We start from the raw sequence: 22,534 nt of genomic DNA on the forward strand, positions 1-22,534 counted from the left end.
GTTCTTCTCCTTCTCCTCCTCTCCTCTATCATCTGGCTACTGCTAGATACAACCTAACGGTACATGCTCCCATTTGCACCTGGCTAGATGCGCCTATTTTTATTCTGACCAAGGTGTGTGGCGGCCCGTGGATGGATCGTGATAATGACGCAGCCGGCTATCGGTTGGGCAAAATCCCACCACAGTGCCTGTTGCTTTGTTGCTCCCCAAATCCGACATGGCGGAGAACCGGGTCCACGAGAAGGGGCCTGCAGGACGGACGGGGTGAGAAGAAGCCAGGTGGTACGCTACCTACATGCCTACAAAAGAACCTCCTACTAGGCCAACTAGAGAGAGAGAGATAGAGTCGGCAGACAGACGGACGGCGAGAGGGATGATGACAGAGCCGAGCCCTTGAAAGCCACGAGGTGGAAGAGCCACGGACACGACCTGAACGCTCGACGAACGAGCCAATGGATGCAGACCGGCATGTACAGGAACAAGGCGCGGCCCCGTTGCATAATGTTGGCCTGCCAATCAGCCAACCTCGCAGGGCTCACCTCCACAACCCCTACACAGACCCTAGGTACCTACACTATATTCTGACTAGGTATATGGACGCAGCATCCCTGCTGCCGTAGATAATACAGGTAGCCAATCGAAAGGCCTTGCATGACTTGCCGCACACCCAGAAAGGGACTGTGGGGAGGCGAGGAGGCGAGGAGGTGAGGAGGGGAATGGAGATGGGATGGGAGGGGACCGACATAGGTAGGTATTTACTTCGTAGGGCACGCTACCCAAGTCTGGATCGATGTCGTGTCGTGATTGTTGATCACGACATTCTCTACACCCTCAACTAATATTATCAAAGCAATACGAGAGGACACGGCAAGTATGGGAGCAGTGAAAAGACTGTCTACATACTACTTACCTACCTACATAAGGTACGGTAGATAGGTAGTAATGCCTTGGATGAAAACGAAGGTGGAAAAACCTACATGCATCCTAACTCGAAACAAACAAGACAGACAAGATAGACAACTCCGAATTAGTACACGTACGTAAGAGAATGGTGTAGATTCCAGTCAGCTGTTTCTACTCCTGTAGGCCAATGTTAGTCAAACATGCAGCCAACAATACTGCAAGAGATCAAAGCAAAAAACCCCCAACGAAACGACATAGAAATCACACACAGTTAAAACACCGCGAGAGGGCGCGCAAATGGGAGAGATCCGGTCCAGCCGCATGACAAGCAGCGATCGCATCCACGCTTTTCCTGATTCGGGCCGCCAGGACATGGGTTGTCTCTCGAGCGATCCTTTCGAAACCCGGCCCAAGTCTTGCTTGACGACTTTCGAATTCTTATTATATGTACAGTAAGTAGTACATACATACATACATACTTACGCGAACCCGCCCCTCGCCGTCCAGGCACGCTCGCCAGCCAGCCAATCACCGCACGTCCTCGTCTCTGTGGATGGGATCAGGGGATCGGGGACGTGTTCAGATGTTGTTGTTGTCAACTCACTCGCTCGCTCGCTCACCGCGCCTCTTTCTCTCAAGGACGTGAGCCAAGTGTTGGTTGCTTGCATTTGCATGTACAGTATGTATGCATACATGATCTGCTTCTATCATCAAGTGTATCTATAGTATTATCCAAGCCTATCCAGTAAAGAAAGAGCACAGCTAGAACCCATTCAACAATCCAAGCTGAGAGCAGTGCAATACATAACTCTAATTGCTTTTTTCTCACTTATGTTGACTCCAGTCCCAGATTATCGACAGTGTCAAGGTTTGCATCCTAGACATTGAATCTAAGTATGTCCCTGCATCACATCCCCGCGTGTACGTGCTCCGGTGCAGACGCCGAAGCGCACGTGTGACCAAGATCTGATATCGTAAACTTGGATAGCTCGCACAGCACATCTCGCCACGTAAGTACGACCATACCCACCAAACTTTTTCAGAAATCCCCGTCCCGCTCTTCCCATGATAAGACGGTGAGGGCCAAATGAGCAGTTGTGTCGGTGACGGCTAGCGAGTACTAAGTATTATCGGCTGCTCTTATGATCTATTTCTTTCTTCGCCTACTCTTACTTCCATGAGCTACGATCGAGGTTGCTTCTACAGCCCGTCAGTTACGCATTGCGGGTTTCAAACATGCCTTCAGAGGAAGTATTAGCGAGCGTCGCACCCGCAACTGAGACCACCTACCGAAGTAGATGGCGCGTGAGGAGTGCCGAGCACATACGCCTTCCGCGATGTCTCGGCTGACGCTACCCCTCGCGTGTCCATTTACCTCCCTCTTCTAGCGAGGTCACGCAGTGAACACAATGGAGGAATGAGTGCTCATACTCTAGTATATGCCACTACGTACTTCACTCCGTCTTAGAGACATCGTCATGCAAGTTGCTAAGGACGAAGTGAATGGTGTGAGGATATAGATCAGCGTGTCACTCCAGCGATGAAGACATCGATATTGCCTGACCAAAAGTAGAATTGTGTACTGCTGAAGAAGCCTAGAAATCTTAATCGACGACTAATAACATAACAAGTGTCTAAGGAGCGACAAGAATTGAAAAAAAAAAGAGTATCCGATGTTTTTTTGTGTACCGCCCCGATTCTCTCCGCCTAACCGCCATATAGAAGTGTTTGCGCCCTCAAATCATCATGAGATGCTTCCAGTCACGCTTACTTCCTCGCTCTGATCGCCGTCCTGATCGCGGCCAGAACCCTCTCCCTCACCGCTGTGCTAAGTTCTTTTGTTAGGAGGAGAGTGGACCGGATAGGTCGGGTAAGAGTCAGGGGCACTTAGATAAGAAGAGGAAGAAGACACGGGGATATCGCTAGTAGTCGGCGAGTACGTCGAGAATGTAGTCGGGACGGAATTAGTCACGGCATCCGTCGACGAGGCGCCAGTGATAGACGATGAAGGCAGCAGCGTAAAGCAGACACTTGAACTACCGTAGCCAGCTACGCATGTGGTACTCTCTCCCGCGTAGCTCGAGGACGATGCCGCGCTACTAGTAAGCGAGGAAGAGCCGGTCACAGCATCAGTCGTCCCCGTTGACGAGACAGGGCTAGATGGAGTTGATGTCAAAGTCACAGGGCCCGGGCTTGTTGACGTGGTGACACCCCCGGGAACACTGTGCGATGATGACGAAGAGCCCGTCACTGCGTCCGTGCTTCCGGTGGAAAAGACGGTGCTGGAGGAGTTGACGAAGGTCGGCGTCAGTGTGCTCGTGCTAAGCGACGGAAGACTAGTGATGGGATATCCAGGGACCGAGGTGGATACCGACGACGATCCCGTCACGGCACCCGTGCTACCGGTGGAGAAAGTTGAGGTTGATTCAGATATGGTCAAAGTGATGGTGCTGGTGCTGGTATTAGGTGTTTCCGTCCCTACGTCGCTGCTGCTATGGCTGGAGGTGGGGGTGTGGGTGATTATGGAATATGAGAAGCATTCAGTGTGTGTATAGGGAACGCTGTATGTGAGACACGTGATGGAAGGTGGATATGTGGCGCTTGAAACACTTGTGCTGTTGCCCATCGACGAAGCGAGCGTCGACGATGTCTCAGAGCTGATACCGCTACCCGACGACGTGATATATGTGATCGTAGAAGTTCCCAAGCTAGCTGTGCTGGTGATTATCGGAGTCGAACTTGAGGAACCGGTTTCGGGGGAATTGGAAGACGAGTAAGTCGTGGTCAAGTTGAGAGTGACCGTTGAGGTCAGGGTTGAGATAGGCATCGTGCTGCTGAGACCTGTTGTTACGCTGCCAGGGTATGTAAACGAGTGACTGGTCCCGTTCACCGGTGAGGAGCTGGAGGAGGCAGAGATGGAAGTTGAACTATAGACTACTATTAGTTGTGCGTCAATTATGAAAATGAAGCCTACGTACCAAGAAGTTTCACCATTGCCTGGCACGGATGAGTTATAAGTTGAACTCGTACTGAGTGTGGACAAAGGAATTGGCGTGATTGGAGAGGTAGTGGTAGCTGGCGAGCTTGTGTTGGTAAACCATGGCCCGGTTGACTGCTCTGAGATAGTAGAGTGACTGCTGCTCCATGGCTCAGAAGAGGATGCCGTGACCGTAGCAGTGATACCCGAGGTAAGAGTGAGAGTAGTAGTGCCATTTGGATAAGTGAGAGTGAGGATAGAGGGTGAAGTTGAAGGTGAGCCTTCCACTGGTGACGTCACGGAACTTCCTACTGGTGTGGTAGAAGTCCAAGGTAGAGTAGAGGTATCAGAACATCCCATCCAAAGAGTGACAGTGGTGGCACAATCATAACCACAAGTTGTTACAGTTGTCGTGACGGTGCTGATTTCAAGCTGTTGAGGGCGAGCGTAAATGAGCGTGGGGCTAGCTTTAGGTTAGTAGGACAACGAAGTGAGGAGCTTGGAAAATGACTAACCTAATGCCCAGGAGAGAAAGGATGGTGGTGAATCGCATGGCAGCTGTTTATGAGGCGAAGTCAAATTATACTAAACGAGTGTCGAAGTGGTGGCTGTGAGGGTAATCCAATTTCAACAGATTTGCGAGGTGGCTATCTTTGGTCGTTATATATCTTTACAGTCTTCAGCTCTCGCAGTTACAAACACTCCCTTTCCTCCTGTGTGCGACGTTATATCAGTACCCATGCCCTGCTCCTCCCGTAGACGGCATCGTTATCACATTATTCAACATATCACGGCCCAGGACAGGGAATCGACGTTGGAAATAATGGATACATGCAGATCCCCGACGGGACTAGCCAGACGGCATTGCCGCTTCAACTGAGAATGAGTCAAATTTGAGGGGTATGGAATCAAAACTTTCGTCCATCAGCCACCATTATGCAGAATCTCAGGAGGCCTTGATATGTATGTCTGAATAATCAGCTGGAATAACGATGCTCTGAATGTTTCTATCCCTAGTGAATCGAGGCAGGTTGAGCCGATTGGCAGTGGAGCCAAGCCTAAATCGTGCTACATAGAACGTTTGAGCTTGTAAGAATCGGTAAGTTGACTTGTGTTAATACGTCCAGCTCGCCTTCAAATCTCTTTCGAGGATCGAAGCAAACGTTGACATGCTGGTATGAAGATGTGGGTCGAGCAAACAAGATACTCATGCACGTTCCCAATACAAATCCATGGAATATTATTATGTTTATCTCGGATACCAACAAGTTTCCGTTTGCGCAAACGAGATGATCGAATTTCGGGTAGTATTGACCTAATCTCAATTTGAAGCCCATGTAACTATCCGCCAACTACTTTCAGATACAACAGAGCAGTCCATACAGAAACTCGAGAAGGCGTCTATTCTATAGAGTACCTCATGGGTTGAACACTAATAATACTATCAGATTCAGTTTAAGCGATAGTGTTCAGCAAGGTGGCTAGCTTCTGCAAAGTTATCACGTTGAATATTACGGTGTCTCGAACGTAGATCGATGCAAAGGTACCTGCATATTACCACCTAATGCACGCGGCCGGCCAACGTTGTACGGCATTGTACGAAGTAGATTATACGAGGAAGTCAAGCGAATCAAGTGCAAAATTCATCTTAAGAGGCAGGGATTACCGATGACCCGATGAAGCGGAGTGTCACGACGTTTCACTGATTCTTACATAGGACTGTTATGATGCAAATCTAATCTTTACACATACATCCTGACCTGCTTGATACCTGTGAGTAAAGCGCTGGCGTGTTAACAAATCTATAACTGAGGGAATTTGACATAAGGAACTCCTGCCGCCCAGAGATTCAGCCTGTCACTAATTATCCCAGCCTCCCAGTGAACGCACGTGGGAAGGCACGGCTGATTGCTTGGCGGGTCGGGACGGAATATTTGAACAGTCACATACATCACGTCAGCAACATATCATATGCGTATATTTGCAACAGATGATCCGATTGGTAAGCCCTCTGGAGGACTGCTGCGTGCCCAGCCCATGTTTCCCTTACTGAGACATCAACGTATTAGGAGCCGAAGTCTGCACAGCACAAGGTACAAGTCGAAACTCTGCTTGTTGGTCATATACTAGTCACAGAATTCCGCCTACAAAGAATTGTGTTACGTTCTCCTAGCTAGGATGGCGGTAACAGACCGAAGGAGAGGCAAAACGCTTCATAAGTATCCCATGATTGTGGAAGTCGCCAACATGATACGGACGTAGGATAAGGACGATATCTCCGAAATCATACAAAGCGAGAGACAGGGAAATCTAGGCACATGCAACTAAGATCGGAGAAGCCGACATGATTCCGGGTCACGACAGAAATCTCCTACAGCCACCAAGCTGCTTGCCGAAAAACCCCAGGCTAATTCACGATGTTTGATGAGAGCTACAGTTCAAACGACGGCAACATGCTGCGCGGAACCTCGTTGAGGGGAGAATTTACCCTAGATACTGGTTATCGAAACTTACCACCATGGTCTGGGTGAGCGCAGGTCCTTCGAAAGCTGACATGAAATCTTCATTAGGTGCTGATGCATGCTGATACGCATGTTTGAGACATACAGACTCAGATGATGCACATCTTGCATCGAGGCATACATGATCTGTGTAAGCTGAGAGCGGTAATGAGTCAAACTGGGAGAAGGAATGGATACCTAGGTACCTTCTCATATACACGCGTCTGTCGTATAGCGGGTGCACTCATGGTTATGAAGCTGAGCTCACACTACCTTACCAGAACCCCTTTTCAAAGAGGCCTAATTAGAGATCTAGACGAGGTCCCGCCTTCCGAATATCCGATGTCCGCCGGCTGCGACGGTTGAGTCGTGCTAGTGGAGTATGAACTCGGGACAGGGCAAATCACCCTGTTCCGATGGTCTCGGGGCTCCCGAATTGTTGATATGGAACGGAGGTAGTAGGGTAGAAAAGAAGGGGCTGGCCGGCAGAACTGCACACATCAGGCTGGTGGATGGGAAGCGAAAAGTTCCGAAGAAAACTCGGTTTCGCGCGGATGCGCGGGCGTAGAAGGTTCATGAAGTTTCTTCATATTTATAGCTTGCTCAATCACCCCTATCCAACCTCTTCGCGATCAAGAAATCTGGCTACGTCAGTCACTGACGCAATGTGGAGCAGCATCATTTCAGACTGCGAAAATTTTTATGAGACAGAGTATTGAATGGATTTGAGCCTTGCCCCTTGGCATTTGAGAAGTTCTCGATAGATTGATTCCCTTAGTCTAGTACTACGGACGTAAGGGAAGGGCCTCCTGTAGCTATCGTGTTCTCAGCCACAAAAGAAACCCAATGTGTCAGTGTGCGATAACACCTAGGTAGATACAGCTCGGATTCGAAATGAAGCTATACTCACAGCTGTTTGTATTGACGATCTGTATTGTCTAATTCCAATTCCCCCACCGTTGCGTGCCAGCACTAATGTCAGGATAGGTGTCGTAAAATTTGCTATGATCCACGGAGAGAAACCTTCGGGCTGAGAAGGCATTCTTTTGCACATCACTATCGAGGGACTATTGAGGCGTCTAATTTCAGGTGGGCGCGGATGATAGACGGTTGCGAGACAAGACATTCTCGAGATAGTCCATCGACCACCTGATCGGCATTCCACATGTTCGAAAGGGTAAGGAGGAAGCCCGCCGGAGGGACTAGATCACGATGCTCAACATGCTCCGGACTTTGAAGGGCAGAGGGAAAACATGATCCCTTGATCTGTATATAAGACCTGCCCACGACCATCATTCAATCGATCTTCTTCTCACCACCATCCACATTCACTCGCTTACCAAGCATCACTATCCAGAACACTTTCTGACTCAATTCACACTCTCCTTTACGCTCACAGTCTTCGCTCTCGCAGCCGTTATATAATAACCATCCATCCTCAACTCCCCCAGCAAACAAGACCAAACACCATCAACATGCGTTTCACCGTCGCCGCTGTCTTCACCCTCGCCATTGGCGCCATGGCCGCTCCTTCCTCCCGATTGGTCGGAAAGGGACTCGCATACCCTGGAGGCGGTGATGTCACTGTCGCCCAGGCTCGCGATACTTGCGGCAAGGATCTCACGATGAGCTGCTGTAACGAGGTCCACCAGACCAGCGACACAAACTCCGCCGACGGTGGTCTCCTGAACGGTTTGGGCCAGGGCGGCCTCCTCCCCGACTTCAGCCTGCTCAAGGGTTGCTCCAAGCTCGACGTTGCCGCTCGTAAGTAGCATCCAAATGGATCTGTTTTCTGAACACCGCTGAACAATGCTAACCCGCCATGACAGTTATCGGCGTGCAAGACCTCATCCCCCAGAAGATGTGCAACCAGCAAGTCGCTTGCTGCCAAGGTACCGCCCAAGACCAGGTTAGTACTGAATGATATCTACTTCCCACCCGATCAAGCCACTGACATCTTTGACAGAATGGTCTCGTCAACGTCGGCATCCCTTGCATCGCTGTCGGCGGTGTCCTATAAATGCCGGCCTCGGCCCTTTTCCTTCGGAGCTGCATATACCTCCAGTCAATATTTTTTGGTTCTTTCTGCAACATATCATTGCCATCGGAGATATGTGAAGGTGTAATTGTTTTCCAGAAGTGGTTGGGGGGTGGTGCTTGGCTTTTTTCCTTCTAGAGATGGCATGAAAGTATGATTAGTATTATGATAATTCCAACTTGAGTCGCTCGTTTAAATTTTACTTCTTTTTTGTGATTACTTCTTCAGCTTCTTCCAGTATGATTCTTCTTTACTGTGACTTATGCTCCATCCGGATGCTTCTTCAGAGATTCTCCTCTCATGGCTCCCCCATGAACGTGTCAATCACAGTACACGCTCTCTAACAATCGTCAGACTACCTACATTTCCAAATATCATCAGAAAACTTCTGTCACGATACCATATCTATTACACACAGGTGATCAGGTTTCTGATTTCACAACATTCTGTTCCTCGGAAGCGTCATGCTATAGTGCTGCACTTCTGTCCTGTGACAATCTCAGATGAATCTGACCAGTCCGGCAATCTCCCCACCACTATCTCAAACACCATACACCCTCTCAAGATACTATTAAGCCATGTCCTACAACTATGCCCTTGTCTCATCCATCTCGTTGCATTCTGACTAGTTCTTCAGCTCAAGCGCAAATAGTTCCTAGTATGTCTCATCTGCGCGATCACCATCACAACCCATAGAAAACTCACAACAATGATCGACAATACAGTTATTAAGTCGTGCGCTCTTGCGCACTCCATTGGCCTACAGTAACCGTGTCTATCCTTACTGCTCCTCGTCAAGATCATGAACACCATGAGACCCAAGATATACCAACGCTGTGCGACGCAGCCATCCTTATATCGACGCGGTCCATCCCGCGGGTCGTCACAGAACGCGACAAGGCAAGCAGACATTCAATCCCGTCCCGTAGATATTGCTTGTCGCAGCGACAGCATGCACGCACGCGGGCCACTACAGTCGGGCGCGATAGATCAGATAATATCGATATTAAATAGGCCCGTCGGGCTTCAATGGCGATGCAAGGGAGGATTTGATCGGCAGGGGAACTGTTATGTTGGTAGGGCTAATACAGGCGACCCCACTGATTGTTGCGCGGGGCACGTACCTTGCAGATCAGGGGATCAATCATCTTGCTCGCCATGTAAATCAGTCAAACATGTTCACGCGCACAGCGAGTGAAACAAGGGCGTGAGAGCGAAGCATCTCATAATTACTGCCAGGTCTAAGACATCAACTGCCTAAGGTAAAAATACCAATTCAGACAATGAAAAAGAAAGCGGCCTTTCCCAATAATGCATCAGTCTTGAAATCATGTGAAAACCGGGGTCCTAGACTCAATATTTTCCCCTCAGCAGCACAGTAAGAGCAGGCCATTACATCCGAAACACAGTCTCCATATACCCACCGGAAGTAAGATGAGAGAAAGAAGCAAGCTATATGGTATCATCAAAGAAATCCCTTTAAGAAACAATCCCTTCCGCGCCATGCTAGTCATAAGTCATGAATCGTACAGTATTTATACACCAAAAAGTGTACGTGGGAAGAATCACAGGTCCTTGGCAGTAACTGCCATCACGGCGAGAGCTTCGATTCGCGCCGCGTACAGCTTCATGACATGACAGACAGGGTCGCCCCATATGACGCTGCGAAGCTTCTCGTCGCTCGCGACGTGCGCAACGACCCCTTCGCGTATACGCTCTTCAACCGTCTTCGTGCGCTTGATCTTGGAGTGGGGGTTGCCGGATCTGAGCACCACGATCCTCCCTGCGTTGCTCAGCGTGCTCGGCGGCACCCGCCATATCGGCCCCTGTGCTGGAGGGTTCTTAGCTGGTGACGATATCGACGTTGACGACTGATTAGCCATCAATGAAGACTTTGAAGTTTTGGACGATGAGCTCGATTTTGACTTCTTTCCTGGCGTCTTACTGGGCTTCGCGGGAGTGATTAGAGCAGGGCTGGACAGTGCCGTTGGTGTAGACAACGTTGGAGCGGGTGCGGCGAATAATTCGAGCAGATTTTTGACATATGCCTTATCTGCTCTCGTTACAGGGTCCCCTTCATTAATGAAACTATAAAATAGCGACTTCTTGAGTTCAGGCCTATGTGGTGTCTGTAAGGGGAACAAGGATACCGGGGGCGCCCCAAACGTGACACAGTGTATTCTCTTGAAGCACCCTGTGAGCAGGTTGAGCTCAGATGAAGCAGCCTTTGATGTCGCCAGCATGTGCATATAGAGTAGTGATGCGATGGCTCCGCCTGCGGAGTGACCTGTGATAAGAAGGGAATGGGCACATCGTCCTGGATCCTCTTCGAGGATTTGGCGTAATCTTGAAGCCACAGGTGCAATCATCTTCTTCGCGACTGATAGGAAGCCTGCATGACAGAAATTCCTCGTATCGTCCAGGAACCCTGTCGGCGCCGTGGGTGCCGTGTTCAGATTTACAGCCCAGTCCATGAAAGTTGCAGTGCCCCGTATAGCAAAGACAATGGTACCCATGTGATCCATAGGAACGGATTTAATGACATGGCTTTTGGTGCCCGTTCTCCAGTCTGCCTCAACGAAGGCATCTCGTTCTGGCCCCTGAGGCTTCTGGTAAACTCTTTCTGAATACTGTGCAGCCAGGCATAGGAGAGGATAAGTTGTCACCACACTTTTATGATTAGCAAATTGCCAGAGTCGGATGAGAACCCAACTCACGCTCGGAAAGCTGGTAGATCTAGAGGCAATCGTGAGTTTGCGTACAGATCTACCTTTGTGAAATAGACCCCTGTTATTGCTGATGCGACAGCCGTGCTGGCTTGACCCTTTGGCAGATCTTTATTTTTCTTACCATGTCCGCCCTTTGGGTTGGCTGAACGATGTCTCGCATCAGGTGGTGGCGGCGATGTCGCATGGTCAGGTTGCTGGTAGATAAACAAGTCCTTCTCGTTTCCTGAGAACTTGTCACGATCGATCAAAGTCATCACATCATCGAATTTGGATGATATCTGGTCATATAAAGCGGCCCCTTGGTTGATGAGTTGAGTGCCATATGCATGCCATCTTGGCAGTCCATCATCGACAATCTGGTTGATGACATTTGTAGGTAGTTGGATTAGGTCTGCAGTAGAGCCCAAATTCAGCTTGCTCAGAGAGCCGCTTCCGGCGCCACTTGGGTACACATTGGAGGGACGAGGGGGAAGGGGAGGGCTCAAGTAATAATGTTGATTCACGATGATTGGGGGATAATATCTTGAGTCTTGGCTATGATGAGGAATGTGAGAGGGTGGACCACCGGGTCGGGAATGATTCCAGCCATAGGGAGGAGCCGGCGGTGGTAAAAAACCAGCAGCTGGGAGAGGATTTGGAGGCGGATTAGCGTGACAATTAGGTGGTTGCGGCTTCACAATATGTTGAATATGTTGAGGTTGGGGGTGTGACGAAGACTGGGACTGCTGTTTCTTCTTGCTGCTGCTGAAGAGGCCCATGGTGAAGATGCCGCGAACCTGTGAAGTGATGGAGAGTCTGACGCTTGGGGCCCTAGGGCTTTGAATCGCATTCCATTACTGCATCACTGCATGGGGAACTAGATTTACTTCGAACAAGGACCGAACAGGGACGTATAACGCGCGCCTAGGCAGTATCCAGATGAGTAGAGAGAGTATCAGATGAACGAGACGTTCGGAATACTGAAGAGTCTATTCAGAGGAGCAAGGCACGAGGTAGAACGCAGGTACTGGCGCTGCACCAAATTGCTCCTGTCTGTCTTGTTCCTCGCTGGATTTGCTGCCTACATAGTATGGATTTGTAGTACTTGGCAGCACTGCCTACCTTCAGCCAACCGGCTTCTTCCTTCGCGCTGCCCCTGATCAGACCCTGATCTCGAGGGGCCGTGTTCGGCGCCTGATTCGTCGTGAACCGTCAGCTAAGCCCCGGCCTAGTCTCGAGATGGACGGCGGGAAGACGGAAAAAGCAGAGAATCGACGAACCACGAGCTGCAGAGATATGGAGCTGCAACCAGATGCAGGTGACAGGCAGAGAAGATGGGCGGCGGCGACATTTGACTGGGCCAAACGGTGATACTACTGTTTATCAGGGCGGATGTTATGCTGGGGTCGGCAGCTGTTCGCGATGGAACCCACCCGGTCTTCAAGCGGCTACTTGCTTTGCCTTTGGGGTCTTATCACTCATTGACTTGCTCGTATCTTCGGGGCTGGTAAGGTGATATATCTTATTCCATTCTTTCTTGGATTGGATAAGCATTCCGCCTGTCCAGGCCGCCCCGCTGTGTGAATACGAAAATGCCTAGACAGAAGACTCTGGACTCTGACGATGGAGGAGGGCGAGGAGGGGCAGTTGACACTTAGCATGTAGCGCTAGCGCCCAAAACGCGCTGTAGGATATGATTATAGCACTCAGCCTCACTACTACTCCGCTACCGGTATAGTCAGTGGGCGCACTGAAGTGCCTACCCCACGTGATTTGGAGGGGTCGGGAGGCGCATGATATTTTCTACCAGCTGGAATTCATCACCCGTCAATGGACGAAAGAGAGTGACTACATGTATCATGCCTTCATACCTACTGTGCGAGAGTGAAGTGACCGTAGCTAATATGCTCTATTGATAATCTTGACTAGCAAGTGCTGTAGCCAGCTAGAAATGAAGCTGTAATGAATGTGCGGACTTCGGTCTGTAGCGCGCCCCTGCAGAATAAAGCTGATAATTGCACATTATCTCAGCTGTTCAAGTCAAACAGACACCAAATACCTATGTCATGTTGTGTGCCTATATGAACAGTGATACCTATGTAACTTATTCTCTGACATGAAACGACATGATCTCTATTTCCCCTCTAATGTCATGTTTCTTTGTAGTACTTGCTACGTTTGTTATTCCGAGTTTTCTATTGCTAAATCATAGTCATGATGGTTGCTGGTAGTTATCAATGTTTAAATTCGTTGATGCTGAAATTAAGATCACTAGAATTGTTAGACTCTATTATCTTCTACGTATGTAAGAAATGATGTTGAAATCCGATGCTTCGCATAATTAACTTTTATAGAGGCAACTTCATTTGTCATGAGATCAAAATGAAGTCTGAGAAAATGTACTCGCGTAAGTCACGAAGTGACTTGAAAGAAATGAGATATACAGTAAAACTCTTGTTGACTCTTGTTGTTCCACAAAGTCTAGAAAGTCCGGAGGGAGAGATTTCAGAACCCTTCTAACTATATACACTCAATATCTTTGTCCTTGATTCCTGTCTTCTAATAACATATCACATTTCTCCATATCGAACGTATTATGACAGCAGTAATCTCATAATCTAATCGCCTGGCTTTACTCCGTCAAATAGGTTGAATAGCTAGCTCCAAAGGTCAAGAAGCGAGTATTCATTTATTCGCCGTAGATGTGTAGCTTAGTAACTGGGATTGTGAGCTCGCCGGCTTTGCCGGATTTTCAGGGAGCTGAATCCCAGGCAGCGCAGACGTTGGCCGCGTTCTCAACAGCCTGGACAAAAGAAAAGCGTCCAGGGGCACATTCACGATTGATCGTGACCTAGCACTCATCGTCCTTAACAGTACAGCCTCCAATATAAACGCACTGTTACAGATACTTCTATCACCGTCTCATTCAAATCACACGAAGAGGAAGAAATATGAATCTGGCGGATTGGGTGCTCAGTATCGTAATTAGGTCGATTTATGGGCGGCAACCAGGTAGGTACTGAAATCTCTGTCTCGGGGAGTGGTGATGCCGGTGGTGGCGAAGAAAAGAACAGTAGCAACTCAACAGAGCATTCTGACTAATTTGTAGAGCTTGCTATATCCTAGGAGAACGTGTAGGTTACAGTAAGTGATACGAGAACTGAGAAAAAGGCAATATGATCAGTTAAGTGGTTCAAATCTTCCATTCGGTCTACATTGCCACAAACTACATTGTATACCCGGTAGTCAGAGATATATTATAGTACAAGACTTATGTTTGCAGCCCCGTCGTCTAAGTATACGAAAACTACCTGAAGTCAGGCCTCCAGGATCGTAATGATGCCTTTATCACCCATAGCTATAAACAATCACTTCTAACCTTCTTAAATCACGGAGAGAATCATTAATATGCTTGTCGTAAATACACATCTAGCAGTTAAGAATGTGACTGCCATGCACCTCGGCGGCGTGATATTAGCTATTGTGCACATAGCCAACAACGTCGTATTGGTGGATACTCATCCGACCAATCGGCCATCATTGCGAGACACATGAGAACTTCCAATTCACTAGGGAGTATTCATAACTATGTGCGGATAACGCTCCTGGACGAAGACAAATGTTCCTATTCAAGAACCCTTATCAATGGCTCAATTAGATATCTTTAAAATCAAGTCAAGACAACATGTAGTGGGCCGAAGCCAACGCCCGTCCCCCATGTGCGAATTCCATTCCTGGTTGAGAACCTTTTAATAAATATCTCGAGAAACGCAATGCGAAGAGATGTTAGTTCTCTATTCATGTTTGTTCTGCTATATATTGTCTTAAGAATTACATCCCTCGTAGGGTACTAACCAACATATTTTGGGCTACCTAGTTAGTTTCGGCAGAATCCGCTTTAGAAACATGCAAAACCATGGGCTCTGTCAAGACCGCCTCAAAATGCGCAGTTCGGCATCCTACTTAACAAGCATACGATCATGATTCTACGAGAGTGCAGATAGCTAGATAGAAACAGTCACAGCAGAGATTGATTACCAACCGAGCTATTTGTTACCCATCTCGTCACAGCATTAAACTCTCGTCGCACGATACAGAAGGGAGCCTGACATGTAAACCAGAACTATGGCATAGGTTTGAAAGTGGAATCAAGTTAAACTGATTACTTAACTAATGTTGACTTATAGAATAATGTATAAATAGATTAATAAAATATTAACGATCATTATATGATTTGCGCTACCGGATAATACTCATAAGTTGTTATATCTTCTTGTTAAGCGAGCCGCAAGGTACATATTCATGGTATCTATAATCGGGCGCATCTCGCTAGTGCGAGCGCCAAGACGGTCACAGGGGTTATTAGCAATAGCTTGGCGTATGATTGTTCCGTTGAGGTCACGAAGACAATGACGGTGAAAGAAAGGTAACAACCAAATGTCGACGTGATATAGGTAGGATGAAATAATATAAGCAAGTTAGTGTGCCAAGTACGAGGGGCGGAATAATGGCCCCAGGTATTCTATCATGACCAACGGCCACGCTAGGGTCAATTAACTAGGCAAAGAGCTCACGCCCGTAAGCAGTGCAAGTTAATAGAGAAGTGTGAAGTAGTCCGCAGGTATTACCTAAACCTGAGGCAAAACAGGCTCTATCTTCTTCTCGAATTATTGCTCAATTGAATAAATTGTAGCGTTGCCGTCGTGAGGCGAAGGAGTAAGGTTGTATGCTCAGGTTTATGCAGCAACATCAGAAGCCTTGATCTGTAAGACGCTCATTCGTGACAAAATACATAACAACCGAAGTTGCACGAGATAAAAGCTTTGGCAGCAGTGGGGATGAATGGGATTATATACACTTCTAGGTATGTTTGTATTTTGACAGCCATTCCAGAGTTTGGAACAAGGGAGGGCCAAATTGCTTCTATAAGACATATCAGACTAACTATCGATAGCTGCATTCCAGAATACGCGACACGCGTAACCTCGCGTCCGCATTCCATACGACGGCAAGTAAGCTGAATACGCGTCAGCAATAGCACATATAGACCTTTAGGTTCTAATTACCAGATACTTGGTATTAGTAAGACAATTTTAGGCGAGAACCTTGTCCGGGACTTTCGTGCACAATGATGAAAGTTATTTCAGGGGAAACCTGCCTTACCAACTGTTGTACGCCTCTCGAGTGATCGACACTCAAAATATTGCACATTGGCATCTATCTCGAGCAATGCTTTGTTAATACCACGGCTTCTACTCGGCCAGTCATTTTGGAGCGTGGTAGTGTAATTTGGGATGGGGATACACTGCATTTGCCCCCTATTAACTCAGTAACTAGGCATCGTTTGGGGGCCGCTGGCATAAGTTCCATCGGCGCTGACACATATGGTACGTTGCTCATATATACTTCCATATTTATGCCGAGGATGGAATCTAACGTAGATATAAGTTGCGAGAAACATATTATAGCGCTACCCTATGACACCGAGCCAAGACCATACTGGTTTGTCCATCTTAGGCGCAGGGGTTAAGACACTGGTTGGCCACCTTAGTAGCGTAACTTATATACACCCGAAGAAATGAAGAATTAGAGAAGTTTGCATTCGTAAATACATGAGAAATAGTGTATTGAGATTATATGTATTACTGAAACAGCAGGGAACTAGCCGTTCTAATATGTTGTTGGTTCCCACATGACTTTGTGACGGCTTCGTTATAGAAATTGTGCGCCATTTGTAAGCGCTGACTGCGGTGGCAAAACCACAAAAGGTTGTTTGCTCTGCCGATGTATGGAAATTATTAGAATGCGGTATGTGACACATAATCTTCAATTCAGGAGCGCTTTTCTTGCCGGTCAGTGGGCAGTCGATGTTTCACGGTAGTCCGGCTACCTCACTCTGTACATTGGCGTCTTAACAACAATTGGGATTAGATGTCACACCGGAAGCTCGATATATGGTTCATGTCACGATAGCTTTAGTGCTAAAAATATATCTGAGCATTGTGTATCCTCAAGTTTCACCTAGATAAAGGTAGGACTCGTTGTATCACTCTCGGAGTGGCAAGTCAACGTCCTTGCTGGATGTGCCCCTTAATTGATTTACATTACACTGCAACAACGGATTACGATGTTGAATTGAGCGTTGCTACTGGAACTCCCTAGGTCAGCGAATAGGCTTGCTTTCTCCAATCCAGTAACATCTGGACCAAGATCTCCTTAGTATAAACTGAGCGAATGTACAACATGACTCCGCAAGATCGACAGCTCGTTTCTGTTAAAATCATACGACCTACCTGCCTTTCCGCCATTAACCAGGTCTCTCCATACTCAATATAACAAACCGCTTTCTCCCCTCCTTCGTCTCCTTTTGCGTATAGGGATGGCCGATTCACTCTTGTCGACGCCAGGGAACTCCATCACAGGTTATACTGTACAGCTCGGGATCTGGACGAATTGGTCTCGTGGTTCAGTGCTCGGGCCTACCTTAACCTTGAGTCGAAAACACGGGTCTCTTCTCATAGCATTCACAGCGTTTTTCATCACCATCGTCGCCACTCGTTTCTGGCGCATTGCTTGTTCAGTCATCCACAGGGGTCTTTCAGTTGTAGAACCTCGTGATGCCCTCCATTTCCAACGCCAGGCTATCTTTCGCAATTCAACATCGTCGGAGTCTGCACTGTGGTCATTGATGCAGATTTCGTGGGCTTGGCGCCGCTTAGATCATAGATGTCTTGTTCGCACCCTGCCGTCCATCAGCTTTGCTGCTATTTGCTTACTAGCCTTCGCATTCGCTAGCGGCTTCTCGTCTAGCATATCCACAGCAATTGGAGATGAAGTGTTGATTGACGGGACGCATTGCGGGTTTCTGGACTTTACTACTCTGGAAACTGACGAAATTACTCAGATCTTTGATCCTTGGGAGGCTAGTACTATTTCCAATGGTGTCAATTATGCTAGTCAAGTTTACTCCCCCAGTAGCAGTACTGGCGCGTTTGACAGCACAAAATTTGCCCAACGAATATTAAGGACAGAGATGAACAATAAAGCGCCATGCCCATTCAAGGACACTTTATGCCGACTCAGTTCGTCAAATCTGGTTCTGGATAGTGGGTTTATTGATATTGGTTACGACCTTGGAGTCAACTTTCAGCCAGACCGAAGCATGCTATACAGGCAGGTTCTTCATTGTGCTCCATTAGTAACGAAAGGTCGCAAGAAGAAGACAACATTAAACGGTCTTCCAAATTACACGACTTACAGTTACGGTGGCGCCCGTTGGATCATACCCACAAATGAAAGCACTAATTACACATTCTCTATCAAGGATATCCAATCTCAATATACCCCGGAAAGCACCAGTGCAAGCCCCAGCTATTCGCTAAGGTAAGCCGAGAGTTCGTAACATTTTTTGGTTTTCCTCGCTTCTTGCGATTTGTTGTACGTCTTTCCTGGATGATGGCGACTTGCCAAACATTCTATCGACCTTATGGTATACAAGGACTAACACAAACTCCCAGTATACTCAGATCTTTAAGGACGAATGGTACAAACTCGAAAGGAGAATTCATTGCTGAGCGAGACCTTCAAAGAGTGGATGCGGATACCTATCTTATTTTCCTTTCTGGAAATGGAGTTGTGTCAAGTACACCACTCAATGATCCGTGGTATCGGTTTCATGACATAGCAAATTTCACGATTGTACAGGTAGAGTCCAATGAAGAAACTTTCTCATACCAGCCAACTGAAGCAGCTTCACCACTTGGCTGTGCTTACCAAGTACAGATCTGCAAAGGAGGTGTGGCGAGTGAAGATTCGTGTGGGCCCCTGGCCAGCTACAGTGATGCATGGGGAGGTGCAGCGCCTCTTTTCGGCGTCGATACGGAAGCAATATACAACCTGGAGACATATCAACTGGTAAAGACCTACGCTGCTGATGAGAGCGCCAGTCGTTTTATATGGCTTCTGAGAATGATTACCAATAGTCAAACTGATATCACTGATATTGTGACTAAAATTGGTTCCCAATCGCTGGAATCGTCCAAGAGCCTTGTTACTGGCATTCAAGGACCACTCCCCGAGGATCAATGGATGCTTGATGTGACCTACTGGTGGAACATTACATTAGCAGTTTTGCAAGCTACTTTTGTCGATACGGCATATGGGTCGACTACCCCGGAAAGTTCTCGACTTCAGATCAACGCGACTAATGCAGGGCAGGCTAGTATATGTCAAAACCAGGTATGCCTGATATAAAACCCGAGTGGCATCACTTGATATCCCAACCCACCTTGTGCTATTCTCAGAACTCCTAATCATTTATGTGCTGACAGCCAACCACAGAAAATTCGCAGTACAGATTACGTCTCTATAAGCGTTTTTGGATTACACTTCACATACATCATCGGATTTCTTATTATTATTGCCTCTCTCGTTATCGATCCCCTGTTTACCTGTGCACAAAAGCGGTGGAAGTACAGAGAATATGAGAACTTAGAATGGATAAGCAACGAAACGCTTCAGCTTCAGCGTCTTGCTTACGACGAAAGTGGCCAGGGAGAGTGGTCGAAGTGCACTGATACCATTCCTATAACCGTGCCCGATCAAAAACTCGGTTCACTGAACCTGACCAACCTAGAACACCCCAGGCTGAGTCACCCAAGATCTCCTCGTTCTAGCAAAGACATCCCAATGTCTTCATTAGTCATTCAAGGGCGAAATGAGAATAACTGCAATCACGAAGAGCTAGGGGTCAACGAAAACGATGAAAACAGAAGCAACGAGCGTTGTGAGCAACCTCTGGAACAACGCGAGGGACGTGGATCAACCCATGGAGATTCTAGTCGAGAAAATTCCCCCACTACCTTTGCGTTCCACCCTCGTTCGCCAATGTAGTATATGTAGCTGAGTACACCCCTTCCGTGGGAGTAGGCAGATTCGAAGCGAGTTATGAGAGCCATTTGATGGGGTCTTGCGTCCGTAAATGGGTTGCTGTGTAACAATGAAGAATATCAATGTACACAGGATGACAGTGAAACATATCAGTCTAGAAAATCCACTAGATTATAAATCGCAATTATTCGCCGGTGCCCGCTTTGCTCGTTTCAACTTGTCGCTGAGTGACACAGTTATCGGAGACCTATTTATTTCCTCTCTGTGATGGAACGAGCCTGAGTCATCTGCATCAGGCGCGAAGTCCATGAGCGCCTGCAGCAACAGTAGCGATTCCCGCTTGCTCAGTATCCCATCCCCTAATGACCTGTCCCCTTGGCTTTCAGCGCGAACTGAGGAGACACAATATGACTGTGGAAGCCCAAGCTCATTCTCGAGAATCTCAAGCTGATACTCAACCGCTTGGGCAAGTAATTGAGTGCGAAGTCGGGCGCTGAGAGGGGCGGAGTGGCCCGCGAAGACAAGGTCGGGCATTTCTGCGTTCTGTGTTCGGGAAATCTGAATTGGGACGGGTGACGGGGACGATGGGACGTAGAGGCCGTTAGGTCCTTGTGTGTTAGTGATAGAGTCTCGCGAATTTGATAGGAGACGAGAAAATATGCTATCGAGAACAGTGAGCACTAGGAGGTAGCAATTTATCGTGGCCAACAAATGAACACGGCTTTGTGCTCTGTGTTTTATCGCTGGGGTGCTAGACGACGGCGAGACACACGTCGACGCGAAAGCGTCGCGATATGGTGACTGAGATGGGGTTGGCGTGGGCCAACTGAGAGGGATCCAGTTGTTGTCATGATACTGTTGATGGGACTCTTGTCTCACAGTAGGTATCGCATTAGGAAGCGAGTTCCTGAGATGATGCAAAATAGTGACGAATTGGGATATGCTCGCAAGGACTGAGGCCACCGGATTGAAGCTTCTGTCATGGCCCAAGCTTCCCTCACTGCTACCAGCCATTGTCTCCGAGAAGGTAATGTTCATTGCCATTAGATCCCAAGACGTGTTCTCGTGCGCGACAAGTTGCTTAGATAGGTCTCGCTGTAGCTCAGCTAGTAGGATTCCCGGATTCGGCCCATCATTCGGCCCAGGGGCTGATATGTTGATGTCAATTGCACAGCTCGGCGTGGTATATAAGATTGGAGTATCATCTCCCGATACCCTCTCATTGTTCAAGCCGAGAAGTTTAGGAGCCCATGGCCTATAACGAGGGGTAGAATGGTCTATACGCGGTGAAAATGGTTCGTTTCCTGCAATGGGGCCTTGAATGGGCGGGTCGGGGGAATTTATCCATTGATGTTCGTCGATCGGGGAGGGTATTTCGACATCGAAATCAAGATCAGGTGGAGTATTATAGATCTCTTGATGAGCAGCGAAGGGCCATCGCAGGAGAAACGCCGAGTCCTGGTCCATTACATTGTTGGGTTTGGATCGCGTTAATGGGACAGTGCTCTGACTGTCTCTGCGAAACCAACCATTATCCGCTATGTCTGCTATAGTACTAACAGGTGATACTAATATGGCATGGGTCTGGACTTGTGCAGGATACGCAGGTGACTTCGCAGAGCTTGTGAAGCATACTTCTCTGGCGCGGGTACACCTAATGCATGATTGCGTTCTGTCATTGTTCTTGCGTTGACACTTCAGCTTGTGCGAGCGACATCGATCGCATGCCGACCGTTTCCAAGGCGAGTGAAGTCGGGGTTCATGCCGAAGAGCGCCCAGCAAAGGAGATTGGCTTAGAGATTGGCTTAGAGACTGGAGGGTGCCGTTATGGCCCCCAGATGGGTTGAACATCTGTCTCGGAAAGCTCGGAGGTTGGATACACGGTAGTCCGCAACAACAGCTATAGTTATTTTTCGACAGAAGCGGTACTTACTATGGGATATGTTCAATTTCAGTGTGCTTGTGATCCAGCGGGCACCAAGTCCGCCCACAATACTCGACACTTGATGAGACGAACTGCGCCGCATTGTTGGCTGCATATGCTGTGCGAATGATAGATCTGGCCCCGCCCTTTTTCGTCTCCCCTTTTTACTCTTATGTACTTTCCTCCCTTCGGCCAAATAGGCCCTATACACTTGAATGAACAGTGACTTGAATTTAGAAGTATTGTTACACGTGCAACCTCTGTGCCAGCTGAACATGCAGTTCGCCTTGCACTTCGGCCGTACGAAGGACCTTTGCAGGCTGTTCATGATCTTTTAAGATATGCAGGCAATATTGGGCAATATTGGAAAGTGAGGTTATACAGACTTTGCTTCTTGAAACAGACCGTAGAGACTTAGGCGGTCTAGGCTAGCAGACCAGTTGTATATAGAGTCAAGTTAAGCTACCTACGGCCAAGAAGGAGTTGGTTGGCCAAGGACTTATGCGGCTCTAGTTGATCATTGTAATCTGAATTCTTAGTTCCAAGCCCAGTATCTTCTGCCCTTGTTATACTCGTAACCTGTAGACACTTGGC

At 47.9% G+C, this 22,534-nt stretch overlaps 5 protein-coding genes across 5 annotated transcripts; 2 read left to right on the top strand and 3 right to left on the bottom strand.

Annotated features, from left to right (window-relative positions):
• Positions 1 to 2,164: 2,164 nt before the first annotated feature.
• On the bottom strand, positions 2,165 to 4,433 carry F5B22DRAFT_654787 (uncharacterized protein; the record flags this gene model as incomplete). Its single annotated transcript, XM_047979834.1, has 3 exons — positions 2,165 to 3,830; positions 3,882 to 4,343; positions 4,396 to 4,433. 3 exons carry the CDS (start codon positions 4,431 to 4,433, stop codon positions 2,732 to 2,734), a joined length of 1,599 nt encoding a protein of 532 aa, XP_047831675.1. The 3' UTR covers positions 2,165 to 2,731.
• Positions 4,434 to 7,856: 3,423 nt separating this feature from the next.
• On the top strand, positions 7,857 to 8,401 carry F5B22DRAFT_645752 (uncharacterized protein; the record flags this gene model as incomplete). Its single annotated transcript, XM_047978631.1, has 3 exons — positions 7,857 to 8,145; positions 8,211 to 8,290; positions 8,348 to 8,401. The coding sequence occupies 3 exons, from the start codon at positions 7,857 to 7,859 to the stop codon at positions 8,399 to 8,401; spliced, it is 423 nt and encodes a 140-aa protein (XP_047831676.1).
• A 1,399-nt stretch (positions 8,402 to 9,800) lies between these two features.
• Positions 9,801 to 11,996, bottom strand: F5B22DRAFT_110142 (Alpha/Beta hydrolase protein). Its single transcript, XM_047968760.1, has 2 exons — positions 11,137 to 11,996; positions 9,801 to 11,089 (listed from the first exon to the last, which is right to left on the bottom strand). Exons 1-2 carry the CDS (start codon positions 11,904 to 11,906, stop codon positions 9,985 to 9,987), a joined length of 1,875 nt encoding a protein of 624 aa, XP_047831677.1. The 5' UTR covers positions 11,907 to 11,996; the 3' UTR covers positions 9,801 to 9,984.
• A 5,510-nt stretch (positions 11,997 to 17,506) lies between these two features.
• Positions 17,507 to 20,103, top strand: F5B22DRAFT_654790 (uncharacterized protein; the record flags this gene model as incomplete). The annotated part of the gene is made up of 3 exons (XM_047979835.1): positions 17,507 to 18,510; positions 18,645 to 19,365; positions 19,468 to 20,103. 3 exons carry the CDS (start codon positions 17,507 to 17,509, stop codon positions 20,017 to 20,019), a joined length of 2,277 nt encoding a protein of 758 aa, XP_047831678.1. The 3' UTR covers positions 20,020 to 20,103.
• On the bottom strand, positions 20,104 to 21,982 carry F5B22DRAFT_110183 (uncharacterized protein). Its single transcript, XM_047968761.1, has one exon. The coding sequence runs from the start codon at positions 21,865 to 21,867 to the stop codon at positions 20,188 to 20,190; it is 1,680 nt and encodes a 559-aa protein (XP_047831679.1). The 5' UTR covers positions 21,868 to 21,982; the 3' UTR covers positions 20,104 to 20,187.
• Positions 21,983 to 22,534: the final 552 nt, after the last annotated feature.

Source organism: Xylaria bambusicola (assembly GCF_022495145.1).
Source record: "Xylaria bambusicola strain CBS 139988 unplaced genomic scaffold F5B22scaffold_16, whole genome shotgun sequence".
Taxonomy (NCBI): Eukaryota; Fungi; Ascomycota; class Sordariomycetes; order Xylariales; family Xylariaceae; genus Xylaria; species Xylaria bambusicola.

What these genes read in the sequence shown, in the direction of transcription:
- F5B22DRAFT_110142 (XM_047968760.1), bottom strand. Translation starts at nt 11,906, where the DNA reads ATGGGCCTCTTCAGCAGCAGCAAGAAGAAACAGCAGTCCCAGTCTTCG. An exon ending in GATCTACCAGCTTTCCGAGC is followed by an intron (nt 11,090 to 11,136) that starts GTGAGTTGGGTT and finishes TAATCATAAAAG; the next exon opens with TGTGGTGACAACTTATCCTC.
- F5B22DRAFT_110183 (XM_047968761.1), bottom strand. Translation starts at nt 21,867, where the DNA reads ATGTTCAACCCATCTGGGGGCCATAACGGCACCCTCCAGTCTCTAAGC.